This window comes from Monopterus albus, unplaced genomic scaffold (assembly GCF_001952655.1).
Source record: "Monopterus albus unplaced genomic scaffold, M_albus_1.0 scaffold192.1, whole genome shotgun sequence".
NCBI lineage: Eukaryota > Metazoa > Chordata > Actinopteri > Synbranchiformes > Synbranchidae > Monopterus > Monopterus albus.
Window position 1 is genome coordinate 1,062,411 of NW_018128072.1, and position 18,348 is coordinate 1,080,758.

At 42.8% G+C, this 18,348-nt stretch overlaps 1 protein-coding gene and 1 long non-coding RNA gene across 2 annotated transcripts in view; one reads left to right on the forward strand and one right to left on the reverse strand.

The window, feature by feature from the left end:
- Positions 1-1,318: 1,318 nt before the first annotated feature.
- Positions 1,319-14,622, forward strand: LOC109970205 (uncharacterized). The gene is made up of 2 exons (XR_002276380.1): positions 1,319-1,415; positions 14,514-14,622. It is a non-coding gene; the product is annotated as an uncharacterized LOC109970205 (long non-coding RNA).
- Positions 11,857-18,348, reverse strand: part of rasip1 (Ras interacting protein 1) — an 11,584-nt gene continuing 5,092 nt past the window's right edge. Inside the window, 10 exon segments of the mRNA XM_020617607.1 lie at positions 11,857-12,358; positions 13,668-13,809; positions 13,896-14,059; positions 14,504-14,798; positions 15,784-15,896; positions 16,038-16,192; positions 16,446-16,486; positions 17,560-17,721; positions 17,832-18,130; positions 18,262-18,348. The exon segment at positions 18,262-18,348 is cut by the window's right edge and continues 32 nt beyond it. Of these exon segments, the coding sequence (XP_020473263.1) occupies positions 12,180-12,358; positions 13,668-13,809; positions 13,896-14,059; positions 14,504-14,798; positions 15,784-15,896; positions 16,038-16,192; positions 16,446-16,486; positions 17,560-17,721; positions 17,832-18,130; positions 18,262-18,348 (1,637 nt within the window). The 3' untranslated portion in view covers positions 11,857-12,179.

Consider the following 18,348-nt stretch of genomic DNA (forward strand, 5'->3'; position numbering starts at 1 on the left):
CTCCCTGCTGCTTGTCTCCGTTTGCGAAACTTTAAAAAAAATGTTCCGTTGTGTTTTTTTTTTCTGTCCTCTATCACTTTCTCCCCTCCTGCCCTTTTCCCATCTCCAGCACTATGTTGCATCCCGGTACCTGCGCCAATCAGTCCCATCTACCTCTTTTTTATCTTTCCATCTCTAACCCCCCCCCACCCCCCCAAGCCTTGCAGACGTTTTAAAAAGCCCATTGTTTTCAGGTGTATTAGCATATCTCATCTAACCATGTATCTAAAGCACTACTTGTACCTGTCCTTTCTTTTTCTTGTGCTTATTGGTGTTTTGTCAGGTAGCCAAAAGTGAACTGTCACAGAAAAGGTGCTTGTGTTACTCAGTTTATGTCAGGGCTGTTTTAGGGTACACATGCCTCATTCCCTATTATTATAATTAATGCCCACAGCAAACACCTTTTCTCTCCCTCCTTTTCTCACCCCATGCTCTTTTTTCAGAGCCCCTCCTGAGACAGCAGCCTGTTATTTCCACGGCCCCCCACCCACCTCCTCTTTTTTTCACTCCTTCTCTTCCTCTCCAGGGTGAAGGAAAGAGTAAAGTGCTGGATAGAAACTGTGAGCGGGCATATACGCACATACACACACTGCAAGACATTAGCGCAGACGCACGCTTTGAGGGGTGGTTGATGGGGTCACTGCAGTAGGCACACATGCACAAAACATGCACACACACACACAAAAAATGGTGCTCTGATAAACCAAAAACACTAAAAAAGATACTTTAGCACAGAAATACACAGTCTAGAGTGCACACACCAGCATGATTTCTCACACTCTGTATGTTTCACCCAGTCTTTCACACAAACACACACACATAGTGCAAGACAGCCTGGAAACACTCAGTCAGGTGTATTAAAGCGTGGCCTACTGTTGCAAAAGGCAAAAATGAGTACTGTATATAACTAGAGAGTCACAGACACACACAAAGAGAGAAAGGGGGGAGAAAGAGAGAGACCAGGGAAAAGGAAAACTGCCTGAGTCTGGGTGTGAGATTAGGAGACCCTCATTCGCAGACATACACTCATGGTGCGGTTAGAAAATAATTAGTGGTGGGCCTTGTATGTGCACACACAGAGTTGCCAGTCCAGTGGTGGGCCTACACAGACAAACAAACACCCTACAAATGATCAGTGCCTGGTGGCACTGAGTGGGTGGAGTTGTTGTGGTAAAAAAAAAAAGGTCATGCTCTGTTTTCTTGGGTGAACAGTAAAGAAGAAAAGCAGGGAGCGCAGGAGAGCAGAAGAAGGAGGAGAGGGAATAGATGAGTGCGGTCGGACGCAGGGAGATATTGACACACTCACTCTTTTTAATTTCCCACATCAAAGGGCCGTTTGAAGACACAGCTGGGGAGAGAAGAAAAGAAAGAGTGAGGTTAGTCACTCTCATTCCCTCTCTGGGCTGCTTCTCATGATGGGGTCTCCTGGGTGGTTCTGAGGCACACAGACTTCTGTTAGGCCAGCGTTGATCACTCACACACTATGACACCAGGTGGGAGCTCTTTGAGTGTGTGTCTGTGAGGCTGTGTGTGTGCACGTGCACAGATGTCAGTACGCAAAATACAAGAGGTCATGTATCTTTGTTTGGACTTTTTTTTGTGTGTGTGAGAAGCGAGGGCACACTGGCTCATGCCTGTTGGAAAAGGGGGAATCCAGGGTTTGTGTAAATGGGTGTGCGTACAATATATGTGTGTAATTATGGGTATGCGGTGGTATAAGTGTGGTCTCTGTATAACGTGCATGAGCACCAATCTGTAGAAACCACCATAGGAGGAGAAACAGAGTGAAACAGACTATGACCTCAGAGACATCAGAGAGGAAGGGGGAACCTGTGACAGGGTCTGCCAGACAAACTTTACTCACACATGCTTCACTCGATTCAGTCACGCTTTACGCTAGGTTTCCTGTGTGCCATGGCATGTATTCACACATTATTATGCAGGATTCAGTGTATTTCATTGCCTCAAACTCTTTGTTCACCTTTTGCCAGGCACAGTTGCTCAATTCATACTGTGAAGTCACTTTAGAACTTTGATTAAAGAAACCTCAGAAGGCGTAACCATTTCGTGTCATAGTTTATTTATCTGACAAGGAAGAGATTGAGGAAGAATAGATGTTTTTTTATGTTGGGGGTTTTTATTCATTGTTTACTTTCGTGTGATTGGAGTTTTGGTCTGATTATGAGAACAAATACTAAACCAGCCCATTCTTATAATGTTGGTTTTCCAATAAATGTTTATTGCTGTGGGTTAAGTTCCATGTCCAGGTGGATGATAAAGTAATCTTGTGGATTTTAGGGTTAAGTCTCGTGTTCTGTTTACCTCAGAGGGTCAACACAGTGAAAATGTTGACGCAATGCTGCTCCTATGGCCAAAAGGGAAACAGAGTATCAATAAAGTTATCATTTAATGTTGCATCCTCATTTCCTTCAGGGAATTCCAGCAGGGCCTGAGTAAACACATGGAGAGATTGCTTTCAGAAGGGAAACCAAAGTATTACTGTTAATATTTACTGTCCTATGACACTTACAAGTTTCCCCATGACCTCCCTCCACCTTCTTCCTTTCTACTCTGTCACTCTCTTTCTGTTTAGTTCATTGCCAAGTGCGTGACTCCAGCAGAGTATCCTATCTGGGAAACTGTCATGGTAACCTTACCCTAAGTGGCTGCCATCACCCCCTTCATCACCCCATCTTGCTTCACCCCTTACTTCAACCTACGTCAGAGAGTGGCAGAAATAGTGACACATGTGAGGGGGCTGCAGTCACTGGCCAATAAAGTGACGTCTCTGACTTTCTCCCACTGTCAGAGATCAGTGTTAATGTGTCCCACTCATCTCCCCTGCACCAGCTACCCATCCAGTGATGCATGCCAATTGCTCACCCTTCAATTGGCCCACTTAAGAGAAATATGGCTGTTCTGCATCTGCTGAGTTGTCTTTTTATTAGCCCATTAAAGGAGGATATTAACCAGCATCATTATTGCAGGGTTTCTCCAATGATCCATATAATAGAGCTGCGCAAAGGACAGGATGCAGGGATGAAAGGGAGAGGATTAACTTTTCTCCTGACAAAGACTGGGGAAGCAAAATGTTTAAATGGTCTCCCAATTAAACACACACTTACAAGACTAATTTTGTTTCTGACAAAACCCAGTGTACTCTGTTGGCTGTGTGTGTAGCCCGTGTGTGTGTGTTAATGTATGTGTAACAGTGAGTCAGGCGAAGCTCTCTCTCTTTCTGACTCTTGATCACCTGCTCACGTTTCCCTCTCACTTACTGTCCCAGCAGTTTTGCGTCTGCCAGTGAGGAAATATCTGAATGAACTACTTGAAGCAATAGGTCACAGACTGAGTGTGTATGTGTGTGTGTGTGTGTGTGTGTGTATTTGGGGGTGGGGGTACAGCGGGAAGCAAGCAGCCCACGCAAAAGGAACTTTTTACTGTGCAAACACTGTTTCCATCTACCCTGCTTGCTCTCTCCATCTCAGACTGGTGTCAATACACTGGAGAGCTCAGGCCTGTCTCAGAGCTCCCGCTTTCTCCTCCGGTTCTCCCTCCCGCTCCTCTCACCGCCATTCTCAGTCGCCCTAAACATTCTTTCCTCTCCTGTCATTGCGTGTCCTGTCTGCATCCTTCATTCTTCCTACTTTCAAAGTGCTTCCCCTCGACTCGCTTCTACTTTCTCAGTCGCTTCCACGCTCACATCCCTCTCGGTCTGTTTTGTCTGGGACTGTCTGGAGTGCCGAACAATTAAATATAATCATTAAACAGTCCAAGTATATCCAGTAAAACACCATATGCATTGAATCAGTGAAGCGCTTTTATCACCTGGCTGCTTATCTCAGCCCCAGTGGCCATGCAGGAAACGTTTCAAAATGTCAAAAAATATAAAGAGGAGTGAGTAAATGAAGCTTCTATTTTTGGTGCATTCTTCAGCGTGCAGAACAGTAACCCGGAAACATTGCTTGTGAATTCTTTTTCCCTTTGTTAGTCTTGCACCACTTTAGGTGGTGAGTTACTACATCTCTGTGTGGAAGGGCATCGGAGCTGACCACTAGGCTACTTGCCGGCGCGCCATGCGTCTGCGTCAGCCGCACACTGATCCTGTTGTCATGTTATTCTACGGAAGCTGAGAGCACTCGGAGGGAAGGAGGAGGGAGGTGTGAGTGTGCGTTAGGGCACCGGGCGCTGGAGAGACGATGGGGGAAAGGGGGAGGAGTGCGGGAGGACCTTGCCCTATGGTGACTGGCGTGGCATGACCTCCGTCACAGATGGACTCACAAACAAACGCGCACAAACACACATATGCTTACGTCTTTTAGTCAGTTTATCCCGAAGCATTTAAAGCAATTTATAACCCACTACCCCCTTTAATCTGACATGGCTTGGCTGTTTCTGTGAATGCTGACGCACGTCAGGCCTCTTCATCACTGTCCATTCATTAAATTAACGCTGACAATCATAAATCAACCTTACACTACAATGATAGCAGATAACGTATAAAACAGCACATGGGCAGCTGTATTGATTCTACCGTCCTTCCACCCGACCACTTCCCGTGCGTCAGCCACGCATAGTGTGTAAATTTCTTCATAACTAAGAGCAAACACAGGAAAGGAAATTTCATATCCGCATGGTGTCATTGTTTATGTTTTGAAGCGGCGTACGAACTGGGATTGGAAGCTGAGCACAACAGTTTGGAGGCAGACTGCATTTGAAAATGTTTGGATATGACTGCACATTCAGTAGGCTGTGATTCTGACCGCACAGGGAGGGGAGGTGGACCTCAAGTTCACTGAAATGTCAACTTTGGTTTGAAGTGACTTTGACTTAAAGTGGTGCAAACAGCACACAGAAGATACACTGTTTTCTTTTTAGATTGAAATTTCTGCAGATGTTGTCCTATTGCAATTTGTTTTTATTTTTTGCACTGTAGAAAGAAAACATTTATCGTAAATGTTTATGTAAATAGATCTTTGTGCCCCTCAAAATTCTTGGACATCTCTGGAATAGTGACAGTCAGATATGAAAGTAATGTGTGTGCATTCTTCTTAACCACCATTACCATTATCTCAAGCTGACAAGTCTGAGTCTGAAGCCCGTCCTGTAGGGCTACATCTGCACAATCTGTCTCCAGTTTTATGTTCCTGACCTTCCTTTGCTGTGGGAACCTAGAAAAGTTGTGTTTAGTGTACACTTAGACCACCTTTATCACTGTTTGGTCGTGACTAAGAGGAATGACATGAGAGTTATTCTAATCTCTCTATTCTTGGTCTCAGTGTTGATGTACACTTTCACCCCCTGCTGCTTCCAATTAGCTCCAATTGCTTTCAAAACATTTAAATGCCTTACATGTCGTCTTCTATCAATAGCAGTCTATGAGTCAAGGAATAAGAAATGAAAACTATCCAGAATTTTCTATTTTTGGCACAAAGTTCACACGCATTACCCATGCACCCCCCACCACCGCTGTCTTTTTATGTTTTCCCCTCCCTTTTCTTCCTGGCTCCTCATCCTCTTTCTGTTCATCAATCACACTGTCCAACCTCATCAGAGGGTCATTGCTGGATGTATGAATGGTGTCGGTTGGCCTCAGTGTCTGCCTTCTATTACAGACGCCCTCGCATCTGGCGGGACCCCTGGTAGTGCCAGGAAGCATGCTAAGAATGCAAGGAATGGCTCAGTGAGTGATAAGAAGGAAATTCCCCTCAGCAGACTGGACTGAGAGCCCAGAAACAACAGGCACATGGACAATCACAAGGGAGAAATCAAAGGGATGACAACAGAGAGTGGGATGGGAGGAGATGAACAGGATGCCTGGACAGACCCAGGTCTAGGTTCGACTCTAAGGGTGTTTTCACACTTGGTGCCTTTTAGATCAACCAAACTAAAGTGGGTCGAAAAGGGAACCCACAAAAAAGGGACTTTTTTTGTGTTCACACTGAGTACACTTGAAAGAGGTCTCAGTTCTCTTTCTGGTCCAGTTTGCGTCTGATGGGGCCTCAGTCCTCTTCCTGTTCATACTATAGTCACTCTGGAGCTCTCAGACCTTTACTGCTTTCACATATAGATTTTAGGTCAAGGACTCTCTACTTTATCTCTTTTTATTGCATGTGGTAAAGTACTTTTGGCAGTTTTTTCACTTTGATTCGGCACTGCAGTGGAGTCCTATTGAAGCCCCTCACTCTCATATGAGCTGAAAACTGAAGGAAACCCTGAACGTTCTTTGACAGTACTTTTACTGCGAGGTGCCTTCAGCCCCCAAATCATTATATCCACCCCTGCTTTGAGCACTCTCAAGTGAAAGTGAACTTCTGAACGGCAGTTCATATGATGCTTTGAAAATTGCAGATTGAATTTATGAATGAACCCACAACAGTCAGCTGGCCAATGGTTACGTTTAATCATTAACCCATTAGTTACCTCTATGCATGGGCTCAAGGTTGCTTAAATGCATAACATATCTGGGCAAGGAGAGACTACAAGCCAGTCACAGGCAGTGGAAACCTGCATTTCCCCCCAAGGAGGTCTCTGTTCTGTTCATTTCAGAGGGGTCTGGGTTTAATTTGGAGTGTTCACATTTATGCAGAAAAATGCTGACAAGTCATTCTGACTTCGTTTTGAGGGCTGAAAGGGACCAAGTGTGAAAGCACCCTAAGACAATACACTGAATCCTACAAAGCTTAGAGTGATAAAGATGATGCAATGGTGACACATGAAAAGAAAAGAATGGAATGGGCTGGGATGACTGCAAGGAGAGAGATGAGACAGTCAGGGAGAAATGAGATAATGAGCAGTGACAGAGGTGGGATTAAAAAAACAAGATGATGCAATGAGAGAGAATGACTGAGCAAAAATAGCAATAGATGGAAAATGGACTATCTATCTATCTAAAGGAAGTAAGACGAAAGCGAGGGACAGTTGTGGGACAGGAAGAGAGCATAGAGATAGAGGCGTGTCATGGAAGAGGCAAACCCTGTGAATCAGACCCTGATTGGGTGACATTTAATGGGAAGAAGCGCACACAGACACACCTCGCAGGCTGCTTTCTGGCTGGCAAATCCTTGACTGACAGGACATCATTGTGACTCACTCACCCAGCTTGTCTACCACACTGTGCCATCTGCAGTGGAGTTCAAGCTCAGTTTGAACAGCAAACACACCAATGCCAAACCCTGATCCAGATTAGCATTTCCTGTGTAGCGACCTACTAAGTCTACTAACAAATATATCCCATTTGGCTGCAGGTGTGGATTTACAGCCAGCCAGTTGGTAATTGTTTTGAGCTGCTAAATTGCATCAGGAGGGATTGGATTACCTGCTGTACCACCAGGGTAGTTCCCACCTTGTTGTTTCCTTATTTCACCTGGATTACATCAGCATTTAGGCTCCTTTATTTGTGAGTTAGCACATACCTCTCACTCACGGGTGAGGCCAAAAGCATACCTAACATGTTACAACGGAAAATGCATAACAGGATACATGGAGGAGCACTGCAAGTGTAAAATGTTGTTTCTGTGTATGGTTTTCTATTCATCTCCACTGGAAGATAAAGAGATATACAGGACAGTTAATGGGGACCTAGTTTCTGTTGTGTGTGTGTATACACTTGCATGTGTGTCTATTGTTCCCATTTGGCCAAAACCCAGACTTTTCTCTATTCACATCATTAATAATACAACATGGAACAACACAGAAGGAAATGAAACATTATCTGTGTAAAAACTCCCCAGGGAGTCTCATCTTGTGTAACAATGATTCATTTTTGTAATATCATAATCACAGACCTTGGCCAATTATAATAACAAAATGGAGCTAGATAAACAGTATTCCCTGCCACAGTCTGGGCTTCTCTATGTACTAATTAATCTTCAAAGTAAAAAGCATTCTTGCATGACAAAGCGAGTCCTGTAAGTCACCACTCAGAGAACACTTTCCCGGGTCAGATCAACACTGTAAAGCTTAACAGAGGTAAAGTCAGTGGAGAACAATGTGATTAGGGGCAATACATGAGACTTGTACTTTATGGTGTGGTTGCACAGAACAAGCTGGGGTTGAAATCTGATCCAGGGAACATGGACTGTTCTGCCTCTCTTGTGCGTTTAGGTCAAAACCTCACGTAATGACTTTGTGCGGTTGCTTAGCTTTTCGACCCGTCTGAAACAGCTGACACAAGGCAGATAGGTGGATGTGTGAGTGCTGAGGTGAGGCAATGAAAGGCACAGTCAGACAAGAAAGAGAACCCATCCATTAAAAAGAACCCCTGGGAAGCTTTGGCGACTGACAGCTGAAGTGGAGCCTGGGGCGGCCAAGCAGGAGGGAGAGTGTTTTCATGTGTTTATGTGTGTGTTTTCCTTTACTACTGGGAACTATATATTTGACTCTGAGGTGGCAGTTTACTCAGGGGTATAGGAACAGGCCCCGGGGACGACCTGTGGAACCCCTCCCTATTATCCTCCAGGGAGCAATGCTTTTGAGGTGTGGTCCCCTACCACCCTTCACCTCCAATGTGCCGAATCAGTGGAAGGCAGAAACCCAGAGAGTATCCCTGACACTAATATGGAAAAAAGCCTGTTTGGAGCGAATATAAGGGCAAATATTATTCTTCCTGAGCGTAACCACGACGAGCACCTCTGACCTGGCAGTGAAAGTGCTGAAACAAAAAGCCCAAAGACTTTTTCTGCTCCATCAAAGGAGAGCTACATAAAATAAACATGGCCATCAGATTACCATGCTGAACACGGGGCCACGTTAGCCTGCGCCGTCCGCCCTGCTGCCCAACCCCATAGCTCTATGGGAGTTAAGTGTGGGGTCCGCTCAGTCAACACCATGACGCAAAATGGAACAAGCCTCTGACAGAAGCCCCAGGTTGATGGAATAAGGCCCCTACCCGCACGGCCCACAGGTCCCCTGGCCCGAGAGAAACATACTGAGCGAGAATGAGAGAGAAGCAGGAAAACAGGAGGAAACGAGGAAAGGAGGGCAAAGGTAGATGAGGACATTTTGGAAAGGTGACCACCAGTCCCATATTGGAGGCACTGGTCTTGTTCTAGATTGAAAAGCATACACATAAATGTGCTACTGCCCCAGAAAGCCAGTAGCAGCAGGCCCGGACAGACACAGTGAGACTGTGAGGCTTAGCTGACTAGTTCTACTAACACTGGACAGCCTCAGCCCGGTGGATCTGACCTCACAGGGGTTCTTTATATCCCTGCATGTGCCTGTGTATATATGTGTAGGGGCATGCATGTGTGCACCAAAGAGAGAAAGCGAGAGAGAATGTGGGTTTATGTGTGCATTTCACATTCAGGTGATGTAACCATAAGAAAACAGATCTGTCCATTGAGGAGGACTAAACCATTTCTCTTGGCCTTTTAGTCACCTTACCGAGGGGCTGCTGTCCATTTCATCAATGAGTCTCCCCGTGTCCAACCTCAGCCACACTCATCTGCCTGTCATTTGTCTGCATCTGCCTGCACCCCTGACCTTCTCTCCAGCTGTCTCAAACCTCACACAGATTCCTACACCCCCAGTCTGTCTTTTTGTATGTCTGTGACCTAACAGAGATTCCCCTGCTCCCTTGCTTCCTTCCTAATCTTTACTCTGGAACTGTCCACTCTGACTCTGTTTCAGTCTAAAGCTGGCTCCTTGAATTTCTGGTGAGTTTATCTAATACAGTCATGTTCTTAAATATTTTTGAACTTTAATATTAGACCAGTCATAAAATCACAAATGTAGCTTTATTTCTTGGAAGCCAGACTCATACAAGTAATATTGTTCTCTTTGCCACAAAGTTAAAAAACAATTTAGGTTCCACCAGCATTAAAAAAAGCCACATTTTTTGGCAGTAATGTCTACTCTGGGCTTAGACCTTCACACTTTCTCCTCTGATGTCCTGATAAAACATGTCTCACAACCTCCATCATTGGCCCTGCAGTCACTGTAGTCTGTCCTTTTCTGTGACATGTGACTTGAAAAATCTTCTTTTATTACCGGCTTAAGGATGACGCAGGGCTCAAACAAAGTGCTACCAGATCATCACTACTGTAGATACTGAAGCCGTGTCAGGTTGTAGCTGTTAAGCGTGAGAGTCATGGGCTTTTTTAGTTTCCGAAAATGACTCGTGTGTGTACCAACACAATCACTGTGGTCCACTGGGCCTCACACCAGCAGCATTACATTACCATGCTCGCCTCACTACTGTTCTCATTTTGTTTTCATCCACCTCTCTTTTCTCCTCTGACTCAGCTGTTTTGTGGGAAACTCCATCTCTTTGAAGAAGGGAAGAATCTTTCATTACTCGACAGTGGGGAGAGAGAAGGAGATGATAGGGTGAGAATAACTGCCCCATTGTCTTCACCCTCCCGCCCTCTATCCACCAATGATAATTGTGTTGAGCTAATTACAGAGAGCAGCTACTGCAGGTGTGGGACACTGCACCTGGCTAAAGAAGTCTACGTAATGTATGTGCAATGTATGTGCATGTGTGAGCTTTTCAGAGAATAAGGCTTATGTGTGTGTGTACAACTGTGCAATTCTGAGTGAAAGTGTGTGCCAGTGATTGAAATCACCGAAAACTGGTGTGTGTCACACTCTTACTAATCCTTACAAGCTACTTAATAGTCCTCAGACACTGGTCACCATATTGTATCACAGACTACTGTAATGTGACGCAATCAGCATGGACCTCTACCAGTCTGAGCCCCATCTGTGTTTAATTATAAAGTTACAGGCTACATCTGTATGACATTACTGGAAAGTTGAAATTAGCGCACAGACACAGTCTCACTCTCACTCATTCACTGCATTGAATTTCAAATGAGAGTGATAACAATCACTTAATTGATAAATGTAACCACAGGGAGCTTGTTCTCATGATTCATAATCTATAACGGGTCTTTCTCAATGGCATGTTTTTTGATGTCAGCACGGTGAGAAATTGGGGAGACAGAACCAGGGACAACAGTAATGATGTAAGCAGAGGTCTCTCACAAGGCTGTTTTTTTTTTTTTTTTTTTGAGCTTTTTACAGTAAATGAATTCATCTGAAGAGCTGACCAGAAGAAGGGAAGCCATTTGGCCAGATGCCAAAGGAGGAACATGATAACTTTTAGTCTGTTTGTCAAGACGTCATTGAGTTTCACTCTCGATACTAGGAAAGCAGTGAGCTGTTTTCTAAAGCCGTCTGGCCGACTAGATACTGTAGTGACATTGGCTAAATATTATAAAATTGTGGCACTTCAAGTAAAGTTGTTACTCACTGCAATGGTATCACTTGTTTATGTCTGTTCATGACAACCCTTTGCTAATTTATGCTTAATGAGGTGAACATTTTTTAAGGGCCAGGGGATTTTGTCACACTGGGAAATCCGACCACTTGAGTGGAAATTAAAATCTCCCCTGCTCTAAAAGTCCCAGCTTTGATCTTTATGACAGCTTACCTTGGTAAAGGTAACCTTTGTGTGTGGTTTTCACCATTTCATTTGCTTGCTTGAGTCATGACCCTGTGTAAAATACTAAGATTACTACAGGAAAGGGGAATGTGCTTTGGGAACAGATGATTATATTGTTGTATGATCACACTACAGGAAATGGGAATCTGCTTTGGGAACAGATGATTATATTGTTGTATGATCACCTCCTTAGTCAAGCAATTCTGTCTGCAGACTCATCATTTAATGTCAAAAGTGGAATGAGTGCTGCATCACCACCTTGTGGAATGTTTTATTGGTGTTGAAGCTGAGACGAGTGCCAAGTGCCAGGGGCCCTGCTGTGGGAACATGCCTGTCAAGGATTATACAGAAACCGTAACTCTTTTAGACTAGACGTCAGTGTTTTATTAAAAACAAGTAGTTTGAAAACATACATGGAAGCCAAGTAAAACTGTAATGTAAAGCATAACAATTATGTGGCCCAACACACACGGCCCTCCTCCCTGCTTTAAAATAAGATCAAAATGGCATACCAAAGCCAGTAATTTTCATTTACTTGAAAATATCTAAATTAATAAAAATAAAACAAGTCTAATAAATGCAGAAAACATTTTTCACTTTGCTTTTTCAGTGGTTTGCCGTTTGACTTTTCTGGTGATATCCTTTTTACTTCTATGCAAAATCCATAAAGAGACAAATATGGGCTTCCTCAAAGCCGAGTCCTCTGATTGGCAGGGAGCTCATCTTGGTCAAGTCCCCACAAGAAGGTGCGGAGACGTGTCACTTCCTTTTGGAGCGCAGGGCTTGGGATTGGCTGAGAGAGGTCAAGGCGTGGAGTTTCATTTGGCAGGATAAGAGGAGGGTGATCCAGGAAGCTCTCAAAGATGTCTACAAAAAAGGATTAGAATCAAATGACTTTGGCAGATAATTGCTCAATGTCACTGTCTCACTGTGTTGGCAAGCCTGTAAAAACGGGTCCCAGAGGGAACCAAAAAGCACAAGAAACACAGGCCATAACATCAAAACTGGCATCAGAAATATCATTACAAGAAGGGCTGCAGGAGACTATTGAACAAATTGTCTCTTTTCAGTTAGAATTCACACAAGAACAGCAAGAATGTTTACAAGAAACAGCAAGAGGAGCTGGGAGAGAGAGGAAAATTATTTAAATGCTATGGCAGAATGCATAAAGTAGAAAAGTTAAGATAATAATAAGATGATTTGTGCGTGTGTTTTCTTTGAAATAATCATTAGTGAATGTGTAAGAATAAAATGAGAAAGGATTGTATTGAAACATTAGGTACATTTAGAAGTCTAAAGTACATTCAGAATCTAAATAATAGAGAGTGAAAATGCTGAAGACACACATCCATACAAAAGAGGAAGTGTGTGTGTGTGTGACAGAGATTATTAAGAAAAGTAACAAAAATGATTGTTTCATGCATAAAGTAAAGATTTGATTGATAATTACTGTCTAATCAATGATAATCAATGTTTAGTCAAGTATTGTATTCAAAATATAAAGATCCATGTTTTAATGTTAAGGCATTGATAGTTTTGTGTAATCAGGGTGGAATTCTGATTGTTTAGTTGAAAGCAATAATGGGATTCTTTGTATTTCAATCAGATGTGAGTTTTCTGTATTTTTATTGGGTTAGGATGATTTAGTTTTGTAAGAGAAGAGAAGATAAACTGCTAAATTACTGTGAATTGGGAAGTTGGTTACAACCGGTCAAAAGCAGTCATTAGCAGTAACAAGGAATACTGAACATTGACAAGTATGCAATATGCAAACGAGTTCTGAAGAACAACACTGCATGCCAAAAAGGGTATTAAGTGCAAACTGTAGCATCTGGTTGGATGGAGGGATGAAGTCTACATATGAGGGTATAAGGAGGTAGCTGCCACTATAATTGCAGGTTGTTGTTATTTGGGAGGTTTTGGGGTCTTAACCTGAATTAATAACATGAAAGAGGGAGGTCTGCACGGAACTCTGTTCGCAGGTTCATGGTAGTCAATTACTGAGTAAATATCTCCGTCATAAAACCTCAAGCAGTGTTTGGAGCTTTAATATGTTTCAAATATGCCACCTTAGTGTGAGAGGTAAGCTTTATTCCTATGTCCAGGGGTTAGCATATTGTGGCCTTCATACAACTGCAAGTTTCATTTATTATATTTAACAGTTTTACTTTATTACCTCCGCTCAGCTCTGTGCCTGGTGGAGGAGCCCAAGATGCTGGTGGAGCTCTGGTTGGTCCCAGCTTATAATGGGTGAGCAGGTGGTGCAGCTGGGCAGAGCTTAACAAGACATGCTCCTCCTCTAGACAGGTCCAGGAGGACTGGAAGACAAGGGGTTAAGACAGATAAATAGCTGTCCATTCAGAGAAGAGCTGGAGGACTGAGTAGGCACATGCTGTTGTATTACCTGGATAAGTCGAGTCTTGGGAATACAAAGGAAGTTGACTGTGACTGACAGTTTCTTCATGAACTCAGAAGCAATGTCTCCTAATCCAGCCCCCTGTAGCCAGTCCAGAACCAAGTCCAAGTTTGTTCGGATCTGGACTGCTCTGGACCAAGAAAACAGTCCATCTGGAAAAAAGGAAATGGGTGCAGGAGATATAATGAAAAGATGTGTTAATATTCAACAAACTCAAATAGAAAAAAATTCTGTTTTTTAAATAAACAATAAGACGATGAATCATTCTGTTATCTCAGAGAACACCTGTATAAAATTATGGCCTCAGTCCCTAGTAAGGTGCAAGGCCAAGGAACTTTAACATGCGCTGTTCTAACTTTGAAGGAAGTAACACACCTTTTCGCTGATAAATGAAATGCTTAGTTCATAAATAATAAAATGTACACTTTCACACCTGTACCGTCTTTCCTGGTCTAGTATGACCAGTAGCTTCAATTGGCTAATGTTGACAAACTTTAGTCACAGTAGTTATTGATTTCTACCTGACAATTCTCTCTACTTGTGCTACTGTTCCACTTCATTTTAGCATTATCTCACTTTAACCCGTGCCCTCTCACCTCTCTCCAGCAAAGTATTGAGCAGGGAGGTGTTGGTGAAGAAGAAGAGGTAGCCGAAGGTTTGGGAGGTGAGAGGTGGGGACAGACACGCCTCCCGCGACAGCATCAGAGAACAGCGATACACTTCTACCAGCCCGGCAACTTTAGGCGGTAAGGTGGACACGTCATCCACCCCCCCTTCCTCTCCTGTTTTTGCTTCTTCCTCTGCACCTGGACTTCCATCCTTCTCCTTTTCTTTCTCCTCACTTGAAAATGGGTTGGTGTCCAGGAGGGCTGGAAGGAGTGAGTACAAGGTCTTTGTGGACAGAAAGGACAAAAACTAGTTAATTTGTTTTAAAATGAGAAATAAAATCCCAAGTATATATTGCTAGAATGATGAATAGGGGAGGGATCAAGTTGAAGATGACAGATGGAAGGTGGAGAGGTGTGTTCCCCGTTGTAGTTGTACAGACATTTATGGTTCCCACAGGATGGAGCCTACTGACTTTGGAGATTCCCTGACTGTTACTCCAGTGTCATCTTGAAGTTGACTGCCATGAAATTCAATACAGACTTTCATTCTTGTCCACCCCAGGATGAATTTTATTAATGCTGATGTTCTCCAGACTTCATCAAGTGAAATTTTTAATTAGTTATTTATCACCAAATACCTACAAAACTAATGCAGCCTCAGCTGTATTTTGTGTTTAGTGGTACAATAAATAGCATGCTAGCATGCTAAACTAAGACGATGAATATGATAAACATTACACCTGCTGAAGTTCACGGTCACTGTAAGCATGTCAGCCTTTAGCATGGTCGCAGACATCTTTAAATCCATACTACATGCTTATTCTACACAAAAGTTTAGTATGTAGTGTACTTACACTGGCAAAGTAACAAAAATGTTGACTCACAGCAGACTATATTCCAAATACAGTACAGTTTTGAGTGTGCTGTTGATGCACACTGTTCTCCCACAGTGCAAAGCACAAAGGAAATGGAGGAGCTACGCCCAGCTGGAAAAAATTAAAATAAATTGTGGGTGGTGGTGAGGGCTCCAGAGAGATCTCGGAAAACAACAAAATAAGTACTAAGTCTTAAGAAAAACATTCTGCTGTCTCTTTGTAAAGTTTAATTGGCAATGGCTTTCCATCACACATATTGTACCCTTACAGTATGGTGACTTTATTTGTATGCACTTTGCTACAACAGTATACAGTGACTATTAATAAAGTAGGATACTGTATAGAATTAGTATTTAGTATGGGTTTGGGATGCTTTTTATCTTGTTTTTCTACCTTGGTGAGATGATACACACACTGTTGGAAGGTGTGCATAATGACATCATCCAGCTGTGCCAGTGCCTCTGAGCAGATGTCCATATCAGCTGTCAAAACTGGGTCCCCAGGAGCTTTAAAGAAAAAATATTCTCAAAGACTTTGTATCAGCTTTAATGTCTATGTTCAGCTTTGCTGAAGTTCTGTAGTATTTGATTAAAATGTCATATCTTTTTTACATGAACCAGTTATTTCTATTTCCAAATCACTCTCACCTTCAAACTCCCACTCTTTCTCCATTGTTTCAACTTTGACCTGGAAAAAGTTAAGGAGCTCTGTGGCATTTGACATCCAGAACATCAGGGGTCGAAGATCAGATGACAGTGTCTGGATGTTCGGTGTACTTATCTCACCTTCTTGCTCTGTGGAACTGAACATAACATTTATGCAATGCCAAAGTTGTGTTAGCTCTAAAATGATTGTGAACATTCTTCTGTCAGTGTTTTGTTTGTGTCTGAAAAGAGAAATACACCATACTGTGAGTAAAAATAGACATAACGTTATTATGACTCTATATTTGAGCTCATACCTCAAAAATTTACCAAAGGATAAATGTATGATGAATCAATCAGCAGGAGATCTCTAAACAGAGGAAACATGACCTAAAACAAAAATGCTCTTACTTTTGCGTGGGATGCTTATCCCCAAATTCCTTAATGTTATCCTGTAAAGAGAGTTGGAGACAGAAGAGAGGAGAGACAACTTGGCTGAGTGTGGGGGTGGAGGACCGGCAGCAGAGTCTAGCCCTGCAGCCAGGACAATTACAGCACATTTTCCAGCAGCAGGGAGTTGACATCAGCTCATCCTCACTCCTGTCCACAACCTAGCAGGCCTCAATGAAGGACATTTGTCTGGCTGCTGGTTTTTCTGCCTGGCTGAATAAAGCAGTCTCAATATGCATACCTGATGTTTTCCTACTAAGCTTGTTTAAGTGTGATCATGGCCAAGCAATATGATCCCATAAAGGTTCATGGTTCACAGATGAACCATTCTTGGACCTCTGAGATAGTTTATCAATTTACTTATCACATTTTACATATTAAGATCTTGTTTTTAGCCATGCTAGCATCACATCTGTCCAATCAGTTGGTCTGTCACTTTGGTACAGACTGATATATCTTGACTAGTAAATGGTTTGCCATGAAATTTGGAAATGGACCACTGGTTCTGAAACTTTATTCAAAGGTCTGAAAATGATTTCTATTCATGATCAAAGGTCTGCAATGATTGGTGATAAGCTAATGACTTTTACTGGCTTATAACCTAGAAGCTTGCGTATAACCTGGTCTTCCAACTAAAACTATGTCCAGATGCTTTCTTCTACGTTTTTTCAGCAATCTAGTTACTAATTACTTTTCAAAATCACAACATCAATAATTAAAAAATACAGTATATCCTAATCATAAGACTTTATTGATCTCTGATCACAAGCTACCAATCAGTACATCAAATTATAGGCATATAAACTACTTTAACTTTAACTACTTTACTTTATAATTTAAGTATATTTTGATACTAATACTTGAATAGAGGACTTTTACTTGTAAGAGTATTTTTACACTGGGGTATTTCTACTTTTACTTTTGTAAGGGATCTGAATGTTTCTTCCTCCACTGCATACAACAGAGATTTACAGCTAGATGTGTTGTGGTTCATGGCTGGCACATCAACTTCAGGGCACCAGGGCCCTAATGCCATTTTTATTTTGTATTTGAAGCCACTGAATCTTTCACTTACCCAGACAATTTCTTTAATTAGATTGGCTGACTTCAATAATATTTGTGGTGTGAGGGCAGGATCCAGGTGTTTAGAGGCATAATCTATCAGCACTGACAGGAGATAAGCAGGAGCCAAAGGCCCGCCACCAGAGTCTGGAGAGGAATTTCTGGTGATTATCTCCTACAAGAAGCATGAGAGAAACATTAAATATGTTATCAAGACCCCTTTCTACACTAGATAACTAGACAGTTATTATGAGTTTATATAAGTTCATTATCTTCTTGTCTCACCTGTAACAAGGCATCTGCCTGACGAGGATGGAATTTCAAAACTGCCTCAGTGGATCCTAAGTACTGCCTCAGAGCTTCCTGTCTGTCCACCAATCCTGAGGGGCAGCAGGTGGTGGAGATATCAGCCTGCCATGGCAGGGTCAGTGCCAGTGGTGGAGCTGGAGTCACACGAGGGTCACGGTACAGGAAAAGGAAGTGGTTCCCCAGACCAATCACATCCCCAGGCTTTAGGACTGTCTCCCTGTAAAGAGGAGCTCCGTTGTGTGTGACTGCACCTCCTCTGAAGGGCCGCATCAGAGCTGGGATAAAATTAAATCAATTCAGGACAGACTATATCAAATACTGCAGTAATTATCTTCATTTTAAGTTGCACATAATATGCTCCAGTGTGGAATTTTGTTGGACACCCTGGTGAGTGTGTGGTTGGTACCTTGTCCAGTGGGCGTCTCAGGAACAGCGGCGTCTCTCCGGACCAGTAAGTGTCTGGCCAAAAGGTCAGGAGCAGAAAGGAATGTGT